The 18,880-nt window shown below is 42.6% G+C and overlaps 2 protein-coding genes across 4 annotated transcripts in view; one reads left to right on the top strand and one right to left on the bottom strand.

Annotated features, from left to right (window-relative positions):
• PTAR1 (protein prenyltransferase alpha subunit repeat containing 1) overlaps positions 1-18,880 on the top strand; it is a 128,757-nt gene that overhangs the window by 26,439 nt on the left and 83,438 nt on the right. For all 3 annotated transcript variants that reach the window (XM_072992192.2, XM_020814157.3, XM_072992193.2), the window contains exons 4-5: positions 8,115-8,219; positions 9,246-9,459. In XM_072992192.2, the coding sequence (XP_072848293.2) occupies positions 8,115-8,219; positions 9,246-9,459 (319 nt within the window). The remainder of the gene's footprint in view (positions 1-8,114; positions 8,220-9,245; positions 9,460-18,880) is intronic.
• On the bottom strand, positions 13,603-16,426 carry LOC144587067 (uncharacterized). Its single transcript, XM_078386416.1, has 4 exons — positions 16,186-16,426; positions 14,763-14,932; positions 14,294-14,341; positions 13,603-13,693 (listed from the first exon to the last, which is right to left on the bottom strand). Exons 1-4 carry the CDS (start codon positions 16,291-16,293, stop codon positions 13,603-13,605), a joined length of 417 nt encoding a protein of 138 aa, XP_078242542.1. The 5' UTR covers positions 16,294-16,426.

The following is an 18,880-nucleotide window of genomic DNA, read 5'->3' as shown; positions in this document are numbered from 1 at the left end:
GGCTAATCAAAGCAGCCAGGCCTATAACAATGGAATGGGCCACAGTGATAATTAATGGGTCGCTCCATTGCCCTCAAGGAGACACTCATTAGGCCCATCAGGAAGAAACCAAACTTGGCGGCAGACGATATTGGCAATTATAGGCCCGTCGCCAGTGTTTCCTTCCTCAGCAAAGTGGTGGAGAGCATGGTGGCTGATCAGCTTCAGGCTCTTTTGGATGAAACCAATGCCCTGGATCCATTCTAGTCGGGCTTCACGCCATGCCATGGCACAGAAACGGCACTGGTTGCACTGTTAGATGACCTGTTGAGGGATGCTGACGGGCAAAATGCCCCTGTTGGTCCTCCTCGATATCTCAGTCGCCTTTGATACCATCGACCATGGTATCCTCCTGGGGAGGCTCTCCGAGCTGGGAATTGGTGCCCTGGTGCCTGCCTGGCTCCGATCCTTCTTGGAGGACCGTCCCCAGAGAGTACAGCTTGGGGAGAGTGTCTTGGCCCTGTGGAGCCTCAATTGTAGGGTTCCGCAGGGCTCAACCCCTTCTCCAGTACTGTTTAATATCTATATGAGGCTGCTGGGTGGGGTCATCAGGGGATGTGGGGCCTCGTGCCATCAATATGCTGATGACATGCAACTCTACATCTCCTTTTCACCTACTTCAGTGGATGCCGTTCTGTCTCTTCAGCGTTGTCTGGAGGCTGTACTGCAATGGGTGCAGGAGAATGGGCTGAGGCTGAACCCGGACAAAACGGAGGTCCTGAGGGTGGGTGGTCCCTCCATTGGTGGCTTGGGAAACTCCCTCTCCTTCGGGGGGGTCACTCGCTGCAAAGAGTGAGGTTTGCAGCTTGGAAGTACAGTGGTGCCCCGCTTGACGATTACCTCATTAGGCGAGGAAATCGCTTGACAGTGAAGTTTTTGCGATCACTTTTGCAATAGCAAAACGATGTTTTAATAGGGAAAAATCGCTTCACGATGATCGGTTCCCTGCTTCGGCAACCAATTTTTCGCTTAACGACGATCAAAACAGCTGATTGTCGGGCTTTCAAAATGGCTCCCCACTGTGTAAAATGGCTCCCCGCTGTGTTTTAGGATGGATTCCTTGCTTTACAGGCACCGGAAAATGGCCGCCCTATGGAGGATCTTCGCTGGACGCTGAGGTATTTCACCCATTGGAATGCATTGAACTGATTTTCAATGCATTTCAATGGGATGTTTACTTTCGCTTGACGATTTCGTTCTACAGTGATTTTGCTGGAATGGATTATCCTTGTCAAGCAAGGCCACTGTACATCTGGATCCGGCGCTCACCATGAAAACCCAGTTGGCGTCAGTGGTCCACTCCACCTATTATCATCTGTGGCGGATTGCCCAGCTGCGTCCCTATCTTGATGGCGGGGCCCTTACCACTCTGGTCCATGCGCTTGTAATCTCAAGATTAGACCACTGTAATGCGCTCTACGTGGGGCTATCTTTGAGATTGATGCGGAAGCTTCAAATGGTGCAGAATGCGGCAGCCAGATTACTTAGTGGAATGAGAAAACACCAGCATATCTCTCCCACTCTGGCTGCCTTGAATTGGCTGCCCATTCGTTTCTGCATTGATTTCAAAGTGTTAATGATTACATATAAAGCCCTAAACAGTTTAGGACCTCCATACCTAGCAGAACGCCTTCTCCCACCTAGATCTACTTGAGTCACTCGCTATAGCCAGGAAAGATGGCTAAGGGGCCTAATGCCAAGAGAGGCCTGGAAAGAAAGAACAAGAAACGGGGACTTCTCGGCAGTGGCCCCTCGGCTTTGGAACAGCTTGCCATCAGAGATCTGCTTGGCACCCTCACTGAGTGTTTTAAAGAGCCAATTAAAAGAATTGGCTCTTTAGGCAGGCCTTCCCTCCTGTCAATACTTGACTCTTACTTTTACTTAGTCTTTTGTTCTATTTTCCATCTTGATCAATACTAACATTGTCGATTTAATTCATGGTTTTAATTGTTTTATGAATAATTTTATTATGAGGCGCCCTGAGTAGACATAGTCTAGAAGGGCAGGATAAAAACAAATCTAATAAATAAATAAATAAATAAAATATTAATTGATCAGAATCGAACTACTGCAGAACTGGTAGTGAAATTTTGGGCAGCATGCCATAGTAGCCAGAATAGATAGCCAAACCCTTAGACATTGGTCTTATATTGTTATATTCGTTGTTTTATTGCCTTTTGTTTATTTGATTTGTCTTTTTGCAGTACAGGTCAGTACTCAAAGCTCTGCATTCAATTTTGTTTTATTTATGGCTTGATGCTGTAATAATGTACATACAAAGTATGTATGTAATGTGTGGGAAACAGGAAATATGGGCAAACAAAAATATCTGAATGACTTGGCAAGGGCCAAATAGTGACGGCTAGATACATTCATTAATAAACAAGCCAGATCAGATATTGATGTTATGATAGCCTTGTTGTAAAAATTTTAGTTCATTTACCTCTGGGATGACCAACTCTTTTTTGGGGTACTTGTTGAGGGAGAGAAAAGACCAACCAAGCACACAGTATTGTCTTTTAAAACATAGTATTTGGATTTATTAAAAGAAAGAATATTTTGCAGAATGGAGATGAAGGGGGCACAGCCCAGATAATTTAATCTTAACATAGTGAAAGAAGAGCCATTCCTTTATAGGGATTTGATCTCATAACAAGCTGAGATCATAAGAACAAGTGTCATAGTTTACATGAACAGTTTGTCCTGCAAACTATTGCATGACAACCTTAATAACATGTTTTTGTAGCCTTGTGATTGGCATATAATATACATTCAAGGATCTGAAACATGTTGGTTACATGCTTCTGTGGATACAATCTAAAACATTAAACATAGGTTGTTTTTAGAACAAAAGAGCTGAGTTATTGTAAGCACTTTCCAGTGTAAGAAATGTCAGTTCAACCTTTCCTCTTATCTTTCCTGTCTGCTTGGGCCCCAACTGGCTGAGGAAGAAAAAAAATATCCTTGAGTTGTTTGTGAGAAGCACTTATCTGGTAGAAGAGAAGATGTTTTTAGGGGGAGGTTTCTTTTGAATAGGCTCCTTTATGCTGGCCCATATGCATTTATAGCAACACAAAGCATTTAATACATATTGAGAGAAAAGTAGGTAAAATAATTTTATATCAGGCTGATGTTCTTTAGGGTGCTTATTTTGTAGATATGACTGTGACTCATCCTGGGGTCTTAGGAAGAATTGCTTTCGATACCACTTCCTGACTATTAGTCGTGGTTCTACAATCATAATCTATAAGACCACTCTAGCCGATGGCCAGGGTACAAATCAAATCAAATCAAATCAAATCAAATCAATCAATCAATCAATCAATCAATCAATCAATCAATCAATCAATCAATCAATCAATCAATCAATCAAGCAAAAGCAAAGCGTGCTGCTTATATACTGCCCCACAGTGCTTCAAGCACTCTCTGGGCGGCTTACAAGTTAATTATGCAGGCTATATATTGCCTACCCAGCAAGCTGGGTACTCGTTTTACCAACCTCGGAAGGATAGAAGGCTGAGTCAACCTTGAGCCGGCTACCTGGGATTGAACCCCAGGTCGTGAGCACAGTTTTGGCTGCAGTACAGCGGTTTAATCACTGCGCCATGAGGCTCCATTATAACAGCTCTTTTAGCTGACGTTCTGCTTAAATTATCTTGTGAAGCTTTGAAATTGTTTTACCTTGTACATTTATTGGAAACCCTTGTATTGCTCATGGTAATAAAGTGTCCTGGAGCTAAACAGGTACCATTTTTTTCCTATACAGCCTTCATGATTCTTTAGTGATGCTGCAACAGGAGTGCTGAATTGGAGTCTTTCTATGGAGGAATGCTTATGTGATAACTCTGTAAAGGGATGCTTACATGGGGAAAAGAAATAGGAAGGCTAGTTCTCTTTACCAGTTCATACACAGTTCTCTTTGCACAAAATCAATAGTACAGTTTGGAAAAGGATGAACTTGAGCAGCAGTGATTCTTCCTTGCTTTTTATCCGAGTCCTTTTTACAGTTTTTTAAAATGCAAATTCCTTTTAGCCAAAGCTTATTTTACATCTTCTGTTGTATTTCAGTCTGTGGGCCTCGAAGTTATGTTAAAATAGCTCCTGAGACTCCAGCTTTTGATCAAAAATTGTTTTTATAGTTTGATAAGAGAAAGAGACACCAGCTGAAGTGTTTACCACTTGTACTGAGCTGAACTGAACTGCTCTACACTCTGCTCCAACTGAAATGTCACAGGTTATTTGCATGTTGTATTCTTCCCAAGCTGTTAAACTTTTCATTTGCAGCTAGTGTGTCAGAATTCTTGTTGCTGTTGCTTCTGCTGCTGCATTTTATTGCAAAGTGTCCATGCTGCTAGTTTATCTTCTCAACATAGAATGTTGGTTCAACATTGATTAGTCCAAGATTTCCAACTCTGTTTTTATCAAAAGATTTTCCTGGGTGTTACTTGTAGTCCCTGCCCATTGTGTTGTACTAATTTAGCAGTTGTGGCTAGTTATGCAAGCAAAGTTGGAATTTCTGTACTGTTTTACTGTGGAGGAGCTTCTGTTGAGTCTAGTCTAGATGGTGTGGCGGAAGCTTTGCTGGTTTGCCAGACATCCTAATGTACCAAAGTGGTACAGCAGGAAAGCATTAGCTCTCACTCTGTAAAAGATGGTTCTTTTTCCATTGCCTCATCTGTCTTTCCCAGTGTAGTGTAGTGGATGAAGTGATGGTTTAGGACTCTTGAGAACAGGGTTCGAATCCCCATTTGTCTGTGGAAACTCACTGGGGGAACGGAACTGGTAAAACCCTAAATATCTCACTTACCTTGAAAGCCCTGTTAGATTCCAATATGATGGCACAAAACACACACAGAAATCTGTCTTTTGTGAGTCAGGACTCTCATAAAAGAGCTTAAAGTTTTGAACATTTAAAATATGTTATAATGGAATGGTGCATTTTTATTTAAGATGCATCTAATCAAATATTGTCCATTAATAAATGATGAGTGCTTGCATATGGAGTCTTCATGGTTTCCAATCTGAAACTCGCTGCATCTTGGATTGATGCAGAATGTGTTATTCTTTCATCTTTCCAGAAGTAATAATCGGCTGTGAGGTGCACGAACTTTTCAATTGATCATGAGGCTTGGTTCAGGGTAGTACAAAACTGAGATGTATGGATTTATTAAACCCAAGAACAAATGTATGCCCCAGTGATCCTAATTAGTTTTCCTGTTTTGATGTTTAAAGTCAGAACAAATTTCTTGTCTTGCTACATTTTATACTTCACATATAGACTAAAGCTGAACTACAGAGCAAAATAATCTGTAGCCTTTTTAATAGAATAAGTGCCTTAACAGCCTGCAGCACAATGCCAAAAGTGTTTTTATCATTCTCCTCTTTTCACTGTAAAAGCTTTTCCTTTCTATTAAATTTTATTTTCAGTTTCTGTAGAAGGGAAAGAGCATAAATAGCTTCACAGATTTATGGAATATTATTAGATCCCCCCCTTTTTAAAGATCCCAAAATCCTCTTTTTCCCCTTAATGTTACCTTTATAGTTTTAACCTGTCCTTCTCTTTAAATGTTTTGCAAATAATAATTGAATATCCTTGGGTATTGTGTATTAAAAATAAATATGTAGAAGACAGACTCAGCTGCTTAGCAATCAAAACAGGTTTGTAAAGGCGGCTTCTACTCTTATAATTTCTTGCTTGCAAAAGCATTTTCCTGTTTGGAAAAATGTGTAGAAGCCATGGGCTCATAAAAATTGCACGTGTCTGCGTATTCTGTGTATACATGAGACATTCACATTTGATCAGTTACAGCTTACTGTCCTTATCCTGATGTTTGCATGTTATCACAAATGGTGGTGCAGTTGTCATACATGTAGCTGCTGCTTCCTCTTACTTTCTTAAGTGGAAGTACATAGAAAATAACAACTCTTGAAGCACTTTCAAATAGGAAGCCCAATCATGAGGAGAAGGAGAAGTATAGTGTTTTTATAATGTAGGAATTCAGTGAAAAACATTAGCTTGGATGTAATGTTTCCATTGGTTTGTCCTAATGCTTTCCAATCTGTACCTCTCTGTATATTGTACAAATGGTAAATTTCTTCTCCTTAGAGAAAATAGATAAGAGTTTGATTTTAATCCATGAAAAAGAGAATTTGATTTGATTTATTTATTAGTTGATAGCTGCAGCAGTCATATACACTCTCACTTTGGGAAGTATCACCAATCATTGCGTTTCTCACTTTGCTCCCAAAAATCAAGGGAGGGGGAATCTTCATGGTCTACATAAAATATGTTGCGCAAAGATAGGATGACAGTAGCCGTGACCTGCCCCAAAACAGGTTTGTTACTTTTAAAAATAATTTTCCAGTGATGCGTTTGGCCCCAGCCATTAACCACACCAGACCCGGTGGCTAAAGAATGAAAATGATGTCTTTTTATTACATGGAAAATCAACTTGGGGACAGATCTAAGCTTCTGTTCTTCTTCAGTTACAACAACCCAACAGCAACAACACCTTTTTCTTCTGTTAAACTCTCCTTCTCCGCACATTCCAGCCTCCAGCTCCCTCCTGCACCACACAGCCAGTCACCTTGCTTCCCAGTTAACAAGCAGATTGGTCAGGGTTCCCATCACAATAGCCATTTTAATGGATTAGTAACATTACTAACAATAGATTAACTCCCTGGGAGTACATTCTTTATCTCAACTGGAAAAAATGTGTTTCAAATGATGATACATTTGTGCAACTTTCATTTTGAGATATTCTGAGATTGTACGCTTTTCATGTGTTGGGAATTTGACCCAGAAAATATATACATTTTTATCATGACTGAAATCCTATTGTTTAGCATAGTAAGTTGCAACTAGAGTAGGCCCACTGAATCACTCGAGATTTGATGAGTCATCTTCCTGTAATTTCCATGGGTGGAATGGGTCTACTCTAGTTGCAACATATTATGTTACACAACAGGATTTCAACCAGTGTTTCTAACATTTAGCAAAGCTCATGAAATGGTGATTTGACTGTATGGACGGAAAAGCCTAAGTGGTTTTAAAGGATTTTAACATTGTTTCACTTTTCTTCAGCCCAACATTTTGCCTAACTTACCTGGCCTGTTCCAAAACTAGTAGATTTCAGTTTTGAGATGCTCATGTTGTAAATTTACATTACAGTGAAGTGTTGATCAGTGTCTGAATGACTATACAGTGGTGCCCCGCTTAACTATTACCCCGCTCCACAATGAATCCGCTTATCGCTTTTGCAATCACAAAACAATGTTTAGATAGCAAAAAAACACTTTACGATGATCGGTCCCCTGCTTCGGGAACTGATTTTTCACTTTACAACGATCAAAACAGCTGATCGTCGGGTTTCCAAAATGGCCGCCCGCTGATCAAAATGGCTCCCTGCTATGTTAGGGACGGATTATCCGCTCTACAGGGAGCAGAAAATGGCCGCCCTATGGAGGATCTTGGCTTTATGATGAGGTATTTCGCCCATTAGAACGCATTAACCGGTTTCTAATGCATTTTTACTTTCGCTTGACGAAGATTTCGCTCTACTGTACAGCAATTTCACTGGAACGGATTAACATCGTCAAGCGAGGCACCACTGTAGTAACAATAATATGTCATCAACTCAATTCTGATTAATGACATCCTTTTGTAAGTTTTTCTAGGTGTAAGTGGTTTACCATTTCCTTGGGAAATTGAACTGTCAACCTCTGGCTCCACAACAATACCTAACTCACTGAGCATGATGAATATTGGCCAGTACTGTATTCTCTTCTGCTTCCACTGAGTGGAAAGTTTGCCAGGGTAGAAACACAGAATTGTGGGGAACACACATTGCCACTGTTTTGCCTTTGCACAAGTGATAATATTAAGACAGCCTTCTGCTTGCATAATAGCAGTGGTTGTGTAAGTGACACAATTATGATAGTTGAAGCTTTTGCTTAGTGGAAGCCCAATAGGATACTAGTAATGACATGTTTACGTTATTAGTGCACATATGTTGTGTTAGTTATCATCAGTAAATGTGGCCAACCATGCTTAATTTTTTTTCTTCATTTTGCAGAAAAGAATTAATACTGTCTGGCACTTTAAATCCAGTTAAAGATTTACATCTTGGAAAATTGGCACTAACTAAGTTTCCAAAGAGTCCAGAAACATGGATTCACAGGTGTGTGTGTCTCTCTCTTTCTCTCTTCCCTCCCCCCGCTATGATTCCTTACATTCAAATACATATTTCTGTTTGCTCTTTCATGTTTGGGTGACAATTGTCACATGGGAAAGAAACCACTGGAAGATCTGCTGTAAAATTCTGTCTTTAGTTACAGAAATAATGCCTACTCTATGAAGGATTTAGTATCATGTTGGTTCATGTTGCCTCCTTTGTTGTGGGTGTTTAGGTAACAAGAAGAGGAATAGAAGGAAGGTGTGCTTTGTACCATAAGCTAGTGGTTTGTGCAATTCAGATGTTTTTGTTTTGCATTTAAAAAGAGAACTTAGAAAGATATCCAAGAAAAATACCCTTGTTTCTCTATTACCCTTGAGAAACAAGGAAGTAAAGAGTGACTTTATATCTCTCAGTAACATATATATGTTACTGAGAGATGGTGATATGGAAGTGTAAGGATGACTGCTCCTTTGATCTTGTATTGATGTGAGTAGAGACACAAACCAGTAAGCCAGAGTTAATGGTTGCTCCTGTTGTTTCTGAACCAGGGGTTACGGGTGGTGGTGTTCAAACAAGTCCTAGGATTCAGAAGTCAAATTTAGACCCTATTTTATTTTGCCGAGGAGAGCGAGGAGTAGAGCACCAGCCAAATTCTATACATATCCTGGCTCGTTAAGCTGCAATTTGATTATCTAAATGTGGCAAATTCCCTGATGAAGTTGATACTCTAGTCAGCACAGCTACTTCAAAAGGAAGCAGTAGTTCGGAATTTTTAAAATGAACTTATTATCAAAAAGCAGGAACTACTATTTGAAGTAGCTAACAAAAACACTTATCTACCATATGAAGTGTTTTAGATTATTAACTGATGGTTAGTTCGATATTAGTGTGTACCTTATTTTCCCCATTCCACCTTCCTGTTTGTTCTGAATCAAGACCTAGTATACTAAAATAACTAGCACAAAAAAAGATGTGTTCACTCTGTTAAATTGGCTTTTGCATTCTTAACTCTCTCCACTACATAACCAGACGATGGGTGCTGCAACAATTTATTCAGGAAAAGTCCTTGCCCACTGTTGTGACTAAAGGGAATTTGGAAACAGCATCCCCAGAAAGAACACAACAATTAGTGAAGGAAGAAATGGATGTTTGCTGTGAAGCTGCTGGGAGATATCCAAGTAATTATAATGCCTGGTCCCATCGCATCTGGGTTTTACAGAACTTGGCAAAGCTCAATAACAAGGTATGATATAGCAGTGAACAGATCAACATTTTAACCTTGGGGAGAATTTTTATGAATTAGAAGCATTTAATAACATTGAAGGACTAAATCTAAGAGTAAAGCTCAACTGAATCAGTGGAACTTCACTATATCAGCACCTCCATAAGGGTCAAATTGCAGATTACAGATAGCACATCATAGAAGAGGAAATCATGTTAAGTGTTTCAGACATGTGGTTCTGGGAATGCTTGCCTGAGAAATTGGACTTGCAACTGGAAACCCTTCGTTTAGCTTCTGATGTCCAGTAACAGAACCACACATGCTAATTTACAAAGCACAAAAGATGTGAAAAGCTCACAATGTGACAAACAGATATATTTCAGCATCTAAGAAACTCCCATAGTTGATTATATACTATCTGTAATGTATAGTTTGACCCTTACGTCTATTGCTTTAAGCAATCTGCTGTATTTGGGACTAATTCTTGGTTTTAGTTTAAAACACTACAGTGGAATTTAATTAGTAGGGGCTGATGGAAATCTTTTGAAAAGATAAGAAAGTAATGACATGTACTGTATTGAACTAATGCAAACAAAGAGTAGACCAATCTAGTAGTTAGAGCTTTAAGATTATTACATAATTCAGATATGTGTTTTAACAAAGGGAGATAGGAGAGTGTGGAAGATAGATTGATGAAGATAGATTATGTACTGGTGCAAAACATCAAGACTGTAACAATAAAAGAAACAATATAATACAGCAAAGGTTTAAATACTCAGATTTTGGGCTTTCTGTTTCCTGTTTTCTCTAACGACACTGCATTGTTAAAATGCAAGTCATGAACTAGTATAGGTTCAAAGAGATGAACCAGTTGAGAAACACCATAATGGCATTTATAAGTGCCTTTCAAATATCTAAAGACATCCTTCAGCTCAGCTTATGCTGGTTTAATGAATTAGCACAACATCAAACAACTGGAACATGGCTAACTGGCTTTAAAAATGCCTTATCAACAGAAACAGAAATGCCTCTTTGAAAAGCAGCTGGTTCCACCCCTTCAGGGTTGTACTCAGGGGGGTGTTCTCTAAAATGGATTATACAAGCAAGTTGGAAGCTGTGATACCTGCACCATTCTAAACTGTAAAAGGACAATATTCTTATGGTTTTAATATTGCAATTTTTCAAGTGTGCCAAGTGTTTTGTGCCTTTGTTTTACACGGGCCCACTGACCTTCAGAAAAGTTGTGCTTGGCTCGGCATTCTTTTCTCTCCACCATTGTCTGCTGCACCACCTGAATGTTTCCATGAAAAATGCTGAGTGTGCAAAAGATGTAAGCCACATTCTCAGCAGGTTGCTGAGAATTCACTTAACAGTCAACACACACGCACACATACGGTCTTCGTCTTGTTACCTGGGAACTTGTGAGAATGAAGAGGACTTTTTAATAATATGAAAAGTATGTCACAGACCCCAGGAGAAACTAGGGCAGTCCAACAGTCTCGATATCATTTTTTTTCTCAAATAAAAGGAGACTAAGTTATTTTGTTAAAAGGTAAAAACTCAAAACATGAAATAGGAAATGAACAAAAACTTCTTACCTGTCACTTAACAAGAACAGTTCTCAGCTTTTTAAAAGAAAACATAATTCCAGTAAAGTTAAGACGAACATTCTGGAGTTTAATCCAGGGCGAAATATGAATGCATTATTATGTTTCCTGTGCCCCACGTTCAAAGAGGCCCATGTAAAATTTCTGACAAGAAGGCTCAGTACACGGATTTTGAAAAATTGAGAGGAAATGTTTGTCACATGGTGTTTCGAACTTGAGTGAGTTAAAAATGAAAACTTGTTTTTCTGGGTGTGTATTAAAGCGTACCAGTGAGAATGGGGGGACGACCCTTCTGGCTGTTGATCTGTACTAGATTTTACTTCACTATCCTCCATGAGCGTAGGTGTTACCAACCCTTTCTGTGTTGACTTAACCTGCTGCTTTCCAAGTATGTAGTACCATCATCTCCAGCCAGCAAGGGGACATGAAAGGAACCTTCCTAAAGAATATGAGCACATTTGGGCATCCCTGGGCAATGACAGCACCTGTCAGCTGATCTTTTCATTCTAGAAATACCAACATGCGGTGGTTTGAATACCACTGGATAAGTTTCACTATATGGCCTCAACAGTAGCCTTCAACTGGCCATCAGTGACTGGCCCTTGTCAGCACTAAAGCTAATCATGAACTTGATTAACATAGGGGGCTTAGGATGATGTTGTTGTTGCTTAGTTGTTGTGTCCGACTCTTTGTGACCTCATGGACCAGAGCACGCCACGCTCCTGTCTTCCACTGCCTCCCGGAGTTTGGTCCGGGAGGCAGAGGATGATAGAGAAATAATAACAGTGGAGCTAAATAAATGCACAGTATCCTCCCATTTATAAACTGCCTAATATAATTTTCATAAGCAAAATATATATATATTTTTAATAATCTAAGACTTCAGTTGCCATAGCAATATCTGGGGATATGTACTCAATGATAACAGTGGAGAAGCTGCACTAAAATGAGTGGAAGCATGTTAACTAGCCCTTATTAGTGATAGCAGACTTCCCTCTTCTTTCAGTAGCAAAAGATATCAGCATGGTTATAACCCAGACTTGATATTTGCTGATAAGCCTTTTGCCCAACAGTACTGACATCAGTCTATACCTGAATTCCAAATACACAGCACTGGCGCATAGTTCTCCAAGTCAGGGCACTGAGTTCAGTACAACATTGAATACAATTATTGAACATTTGTCTGGTCCCAAAAGCCTATGAACACTTCACTGAGGCAGTGAAAAATAATCATCCTATCTGTACCCTAAGGATGCAAAACCTACTACCTCCAAGGCCTAACAATAGAAATAGTCGCCCAAATGGATAATTATTTTTCACAACTTCCTTTGAGAGAAGAAGTCATTTTGACTGGGCAGCAATTAATTTCTTTGGAGTCAGAAATTAAGAGAGATAAATTGATACAATTTATGGAAGAAATAAACATGTCAAGAAACAGTCAGAAGGCCTGGAAATCATGAAAGAGGCTTAACAATGATCCAACTAAAGGCCCTTCTCATGTAAACATTTCAGCAAATCAAGTAGTCCGTCCAGATCTGAACATCAACATAGGGAATTAGAACTTAAACTTGTAAGAAACAAGCAGCAGAAAACTAATGACCTTAACAAGGACCATTCTGCTTAAGCAAACTGAGAGAAGCAGTTTGTACCTGCAGAAATGACAAGGTAGGAGGCCTGGGTGCCATCCATGGAAAATAGGTAGAGCATTTAGACATAGTAAGAAAAAAGTGGATCTTTTATTTCTTTAACCACTGTTTTGACTCTCTCAGGGTTCCAAAAATTTAAAGAATGTTATAAGTAATGTAATTGCTATTTTGAAATCTGGTAAATAACTCGCAGAGAAATAATAAAAAAAACAACCATTAGGCCAATCTCTCTACTTTGTCTCCTCTGCAATGTCCTGGAAAGAATGATTGCTAACTATAGACCTGGGAAGAATTGTACAGCAGAAATTCTACATTTAACATAACATAACAAGGACAGCTTTGAAACTAGAAATACTACAGGAGTAGCCTTTGTTGATCTCTTGGTCTTCTGTGATGCTGTTCATCATTAAGTTCCACTACAACAATTCTGTAATCTAACCAAGGGCTATAACTAAAGTAATAGCTATCCTTTTGCAAAATCACAAATTTTCATTAACTTTCAGGGACAATGCAGCTAATGGAGGACTCAAAATAATGCTCTACACCGGAGCATTGTATTGGCTCCTGTTTTAGATAACATCTAAACCAGGGGTGGGCAATTAATTTCTATAGGGGGCCACATGAAAAATCTGAACTTTGTTCAGGGGCTGAACCAACTTTACTTAAAAATAAAATGAAACAGTGATGTTATGATTGTTTTTATTTTAAACTTGTTAATCTTCACAAATACTAAAGACAAAAAGCTATAAACGGTTTTGATGTTCAGCTTGTTCAGTGAGAGAAATCCAGTCTGTCTTGGGCTTCAACAAGTGCTTGAACACTGGACTGGAGCGATGATCAGTGGGCGGACAGAAGCGGCTCGCGGGCCGTATGTGGCCCTCAGGTCGCACTTTGCTTAGGTCTGATCTAAATCAACAATTCTTCTGCGTGGTCTTCTGTGAATGCACACAATAAGGGGTTAAGTCAGCGCTTGCGCTGGTCCTCTCGGAAGATTCTGGAGCTCTGCAAAAGAAACAATGTTTGCACTGAGTATACTGCGCATGCTCCGCCCGCCCAATCCTCAGTTCCATTTCTCCGCTCTGTGAGATGGTTCTTCTTGGATAGAGCTCTTCTATTTTTCCATATACATTACTTTTTCTTGGCTGGATTCTTTGGAAACTAAATATTTGGCGCGTTTACGGACCTCCCATTGCCTAACGGACTTTGGACACTCTGCATCGGTTCCTTTCCTTCGTATTCGTGAGTCGGATCCCTTCCCGCCTTTTTCCTAACGGCTACCGCGGGCTCTCAGACTCCCTATGCCCCCCCCACCATCGGGCCCATTCAGTCGCTGTGTCGTCTGCTCCGGTAAGATCCCCTTTCAGGACGGGCACGACACTTGCCTCTTTTGCCTGGGCGAATCACACTCTCCCCAAAACTGTGTGCATTGCCAGGCTTTCACTAAGGCTGCCCTAAAGGCTCGACAGCAGAGACTAAGGTTACATCTCTGGAATTCTGCTCTGTCGGCCTCAGAACCATCAGCTATGGAGCTTCCATCTACCTCCGCCTCCCTCTCTGAGGGAACGGCAATACAATCTGCAGCCCTGAAGTCTTCTGACTTACCCCCTACGAAGGCATCCAAGAAGGCTTCCAAAAAATCTTCTGCAAAACCTGCAAAGCAGACCAAGGCGAGTGTTTCAGCAAGATCTAAGGACACTACTCCGCAGATCTTAGCTGTTTCCGTCGACATCCCTTCGCCTATATTGGAGGATTCGTCGAGAGATAAGGACTCGACGTCGGGGCCGGTTACACCCCTTCCTCCTCGACACTCTGAGCCGGCTATACCCCTTGGCGCTCCTTCTCCGACGCCAAGTCAGCTTGTCCGATCCACAGCAAGCTTGGGTTCAGCCCCTGTCAGCCCTGCGTCTACTGGGCGGGCTTCTCCGGCTCCACCGCAGTTCCCACTGCTTCCTCATCCCCCCTCGCCACCGAGGAAATCATCGGGGAAAAGGAAACACTTATCGGAGGATCGCCATCGATCGCCCCATAAAAAAGACAAAGATCGTCACCGACGGTCTCGACGTCGCTATACCTCGACGTCGGATGACTCCTCCTCTTCCGAGTCACGTCACAGACGCCACAAACGCCGTTCCCGACGTCGTTCATACTCCTCCTCCTCGTCGACGTCGCCCGATCACCGTCATCGCCATCGGAAGGTGAAATATATTTATCTTTCCTCGTCTTCCTCGACGTCGACGCCACCTAGAAAGCATAGACGTCATCGTAAGAAGAAGGTGAAGGAGGCCCCCCAACCGGCCCCGCTTCCGGCACAGCCCATAGCTCCACCCCCCACTGCTCCTTCAACGTCGAATGTTCCGCCCCCTCCTTCTCTTCCACAGCAAGTCCCTCTACCTGTACCAGATGTCCCACGTCCACGTCCTAAGAGGGGACATGAGCTGTCATCGGATGACGAGGCCCCCTTCTCCTCACAGGACCCTGACTCAGAGGAGGAGCCACCTACAAGACCTGCTCCTCCAGAGTTACCAGAAGGCGAGACGGTTGAGTCAGACACAGGCAATCCTCATGACTCCTCACCATCCGAGGATTTTTCTTCGTATTCGCAAATGCTCTCTAGACTTGCTAAAACACTCAAACTACGAGTAGATGAGCCAACACCTCCAGAAGAAGACCTCATTTTTGGTGACATTACCAAGGAAAGATCGCCACCTCCTAGCCTAGCTTTTCTGCCAGCACTGTTGAAGATTGTTCACGAGTTCTGGGACCACCCTTCTGCATCTGTACCCTTACCTAAGAGAACTGAGCATATGTACAAGATTATTGGGGATGACGCTAAGTTCCTACTCAAACATCCCATCCCCAATTCTCTCATAGTGGAGACAAGCTGCACCAAACCATCGGGAAAGGCCCATGTCATTCCCACTAATAAGGAAGGGAAGAAACTGGAATTAATCGGTAGACGCCTTTATTCCTTAATCTCCTTTATTCTCAGAGTTGCAAATTACCAAACCGCCCTAGGGGCGTATCAGAAACAACTTTGGCTCAGAATGCTACCAGCCTTGCATTTGTTACCTGAGGACACACGCCAAGCCTTCCTTAACACCTATGAGGAAGCTCAAACAGTTTCCAAACACCAAAGAATTGCAACCAGACATTCAGTTGAAGCAGCAGCCAGAATTCTCGTTACTGCTGTTACTTTGCGTAGACACGCGTGGTTACGCGCTGCGAATATTCTCGAGGATGTAAAAACCAAAGTTGAAGATTTACCATTCGACTCTTCAGGCCTCTTTAGTGAAAAAACTGATACCCACCTCGAGGACTTGCACAAAGCAAAGAAAACTGCTAAATCTTACTACATTCAACCACAACCGAAGTTCAATAGGTACCACTGGAAAAGGTCCTCTAACCAGTACAATCAACCCTCACAACACTTCAGGCAGTTCAAAGAGGTGTCACGTTCTGCATCATCCCAGAATTCTTCTGCCCCCTCCACTTACCGTGGTCATCAGGCCCCTCAGCGTCGTCAGTCCTATAAGCCACCTGCGAAGAAACACAAACAATACCTTTGACTGGTTGAGCCATCCTACCTCTCGCATCACAGACATAAGACTTCAACCATATTTTCAAAACTGGTCCACTATCACAAGCGATTCGTGGGTTTTAGAAATTGTTTCTTCCGGTTACCGCCTAGAGTTTTCCGAATATCCTCCTCTAGGAGGGCTCGAATATACTACATCAAATCCCACCCTAGAGGAGGAAGTTCAGTCCTTGCTTCAAAAAGGAGCCATTCAGCCAGTACCAAGAACAGACATCACCAACGGCTTCTACTCCAGATATTTTGCCGTCACCAAAAAAGACGGCGGACTGCGACCTATCTTAGATCTGAGGGACTTAAACACTTACCTGCATTCTCGTCGTTTCCGCATGGTAACGCTAGAATCCATAACACACCTTCTAAAAAAGAGGCATTGGTTCGTCCTGATAGATCTGAAGGACGCATATTTCCATATCACGATCCATCCAGACCATCGCAAATTCCTCAGATTCATCTTCCAGGATACAGCTTACCAATACCTGGCTCTCCCGTTCGGCCTTGCCACAGCGCCTCGCACATTCACGAAATGCATGGCCCCTGTGGCAGCTTACCTCAGACTAAACGGCATTCACGTATTCCCATACATCGACGACTGGTTGGTGGTCTCTCCCTCCAGACACAAGGCTCTGGAGGACACAAAATTCATCCTTCGCCTCCTCAAGGGATTAGGCCTCACGGTGAATCACAAGAAATCACGACTTCGTCCGTCCAAGGTAATCCATTACATCGGTGCCAAGATAGATGCGCGCAAAGGGCGAATTTTTCTTCCACATCAGCGAATAAGGAAGATCCGCGCCGCCATTCGGAAGTTTCGTCCCGGCCGCCCGGTGTCGGCCAGGCACGCCCAACACCTTCTCGGACTCATGTCCTCTACGACGTCTGCAGTTGCACATGCTCGACTGAAGCTCAGGTCCCTACAGGTCTGGCTATTGTCCCTTTTCAATCCCCTTCGAGATCACCCACAGAAGAGACTTCTGGCTTCACCAGAGTTGGTCCAACAACTGCAGTGGTGGGCCTTCACACCACATCTTCGAGTGGGTCGGCCATTCCTTCCTCTACGGCTCACTGCCCAAGTCACCACAGATGCGAGCCCTACAGGCTGGGGAGCCCATTGTGGTCCTCATCGTGTCCATGCGTTGTGGTCCCCTCAGGAAAGGACCTTTCACATCAACCACCTCGAGATTTTAGCAATAATGAAGGCACTGAAAGCTTTTCTTCCCCTGGTACGTGGCCGTGGTGTTCAGATAGTCACCGACAACACCACGGCCATGTATTATGTAAACAAGCAAGGCGGAACTCATTCTCAGTCCCTGCTTTTTCTCACTGTAACTCTCTGGGAATGGTGCTACCAGCACCACATTTACCTGGTAGCAGTTCACCTCTCCACGGACGACAACTTCATTGCAGACCACCTCAGCCGTCGCCAGGACCAGATGCACGAGTGGGAGTTGGATGTGTCGGTATTCCATCAACTATGCCAACGTTGGGGCACACCTACCATAGATCTTTTTGCCACTCAGCGAAACACGAAGTGTCAGCAATATGCATCAAGAGCCGGCATAGGGCACAATTCACTGGGGGATGCCTTCATGCTGTCTTGGAGGAGCGGTCTACTTTATGCCTTCCCCCCGTTTCCACTAGTACTCAGGACATTAATACAACTCCAACTCCACTCAGCGGAGGCCATCCTTGTGACTCCCTTCTGGCCTCGGCAGCCATGGTTTCCGACTCTAGTGGAAATGGCAGTGGATTCCGTGCGTCTTCCGAACTTTCCAGCACTCCTCACGCAAGATGCGGGAACAGTGTACCACCCCGACCTCCACACTCTTCGTCTTACAGTGTGGAGAATATCCCGGAAATCAAGGAAGTACTAGAGAGATCCAAGAAACTCTCCACCTCCACACTGTACTCATATAAATGGAAGAGTTTCCTGAAATTTACTGGCTCTAAGGGTCTGTCGCCGGTTCCCGCCTCACTCTCTACTATACTACAGTTCCTTCGTTATTTGTTTGATCTCAAGCTGTCTGTCACCACCTTACGGGTTTACCTCGCAGCGGTCGTTTCCTTCCAGCCCAGAGGTTCACCTTCTTCACGTTTTTTCTCTCATCCCACCGTCAAGGCATTCCTCAAAGGACTTGTCCACATCAGACCGCCCCTTAAACCGTTAGTGCCTCAATGGTCATTGAATCTAGTTCTCAATGCACTTATGGCCCCTCCCTTTGAACCTTTGGCCACTTGTTCACTGAAGTTACTGTCGTTGAAAGTTTTGTTTCTCGTTGCTATCACTTCCGCCCGTCGGGCTAGCGAATTAGCCGCTTTGAGAGTTGATCAACCTTTTCTGCAATTTTTCAAGGACAAGGTTATTCTTCATACAGATGTTTCGTTTTTACCCAAGGTTGTCTCGGATTTCCATCTGAAACAGCCCTTGATTCTTCCTACTTTCTTTCCACAACCAGCCAATGAAACTGAGCGCATGCTCCATTCCTTGGATGTAAAGAGGGCACTCTCCTATTATGTTGCGCGAACCGAGGACTTCAGACTGTCTCCAAAGCTTTTTCTTTGTTACTTCGGTCACAAACGAGGACTCCCTGCTTCTC

Source organism: Pogona vitticeps, chromosome 2 (genome assembly GCF_051106095.1).
Source record: "Pogona vitticeps strain Pit_001003342236 chromosome 2, PviZW2.1, whole genome shotgun sequence".
Taxonomy (NCBI): domain Eukaryota; kingdom Metazoa; phylum Chordata; class Lepidosauria; order Squamata; family Agamidae; genus Pogona; species Pogona vitticeps.
This window is presented reverse-complemented; position numbering and strand designations above follow the sequence as displayed.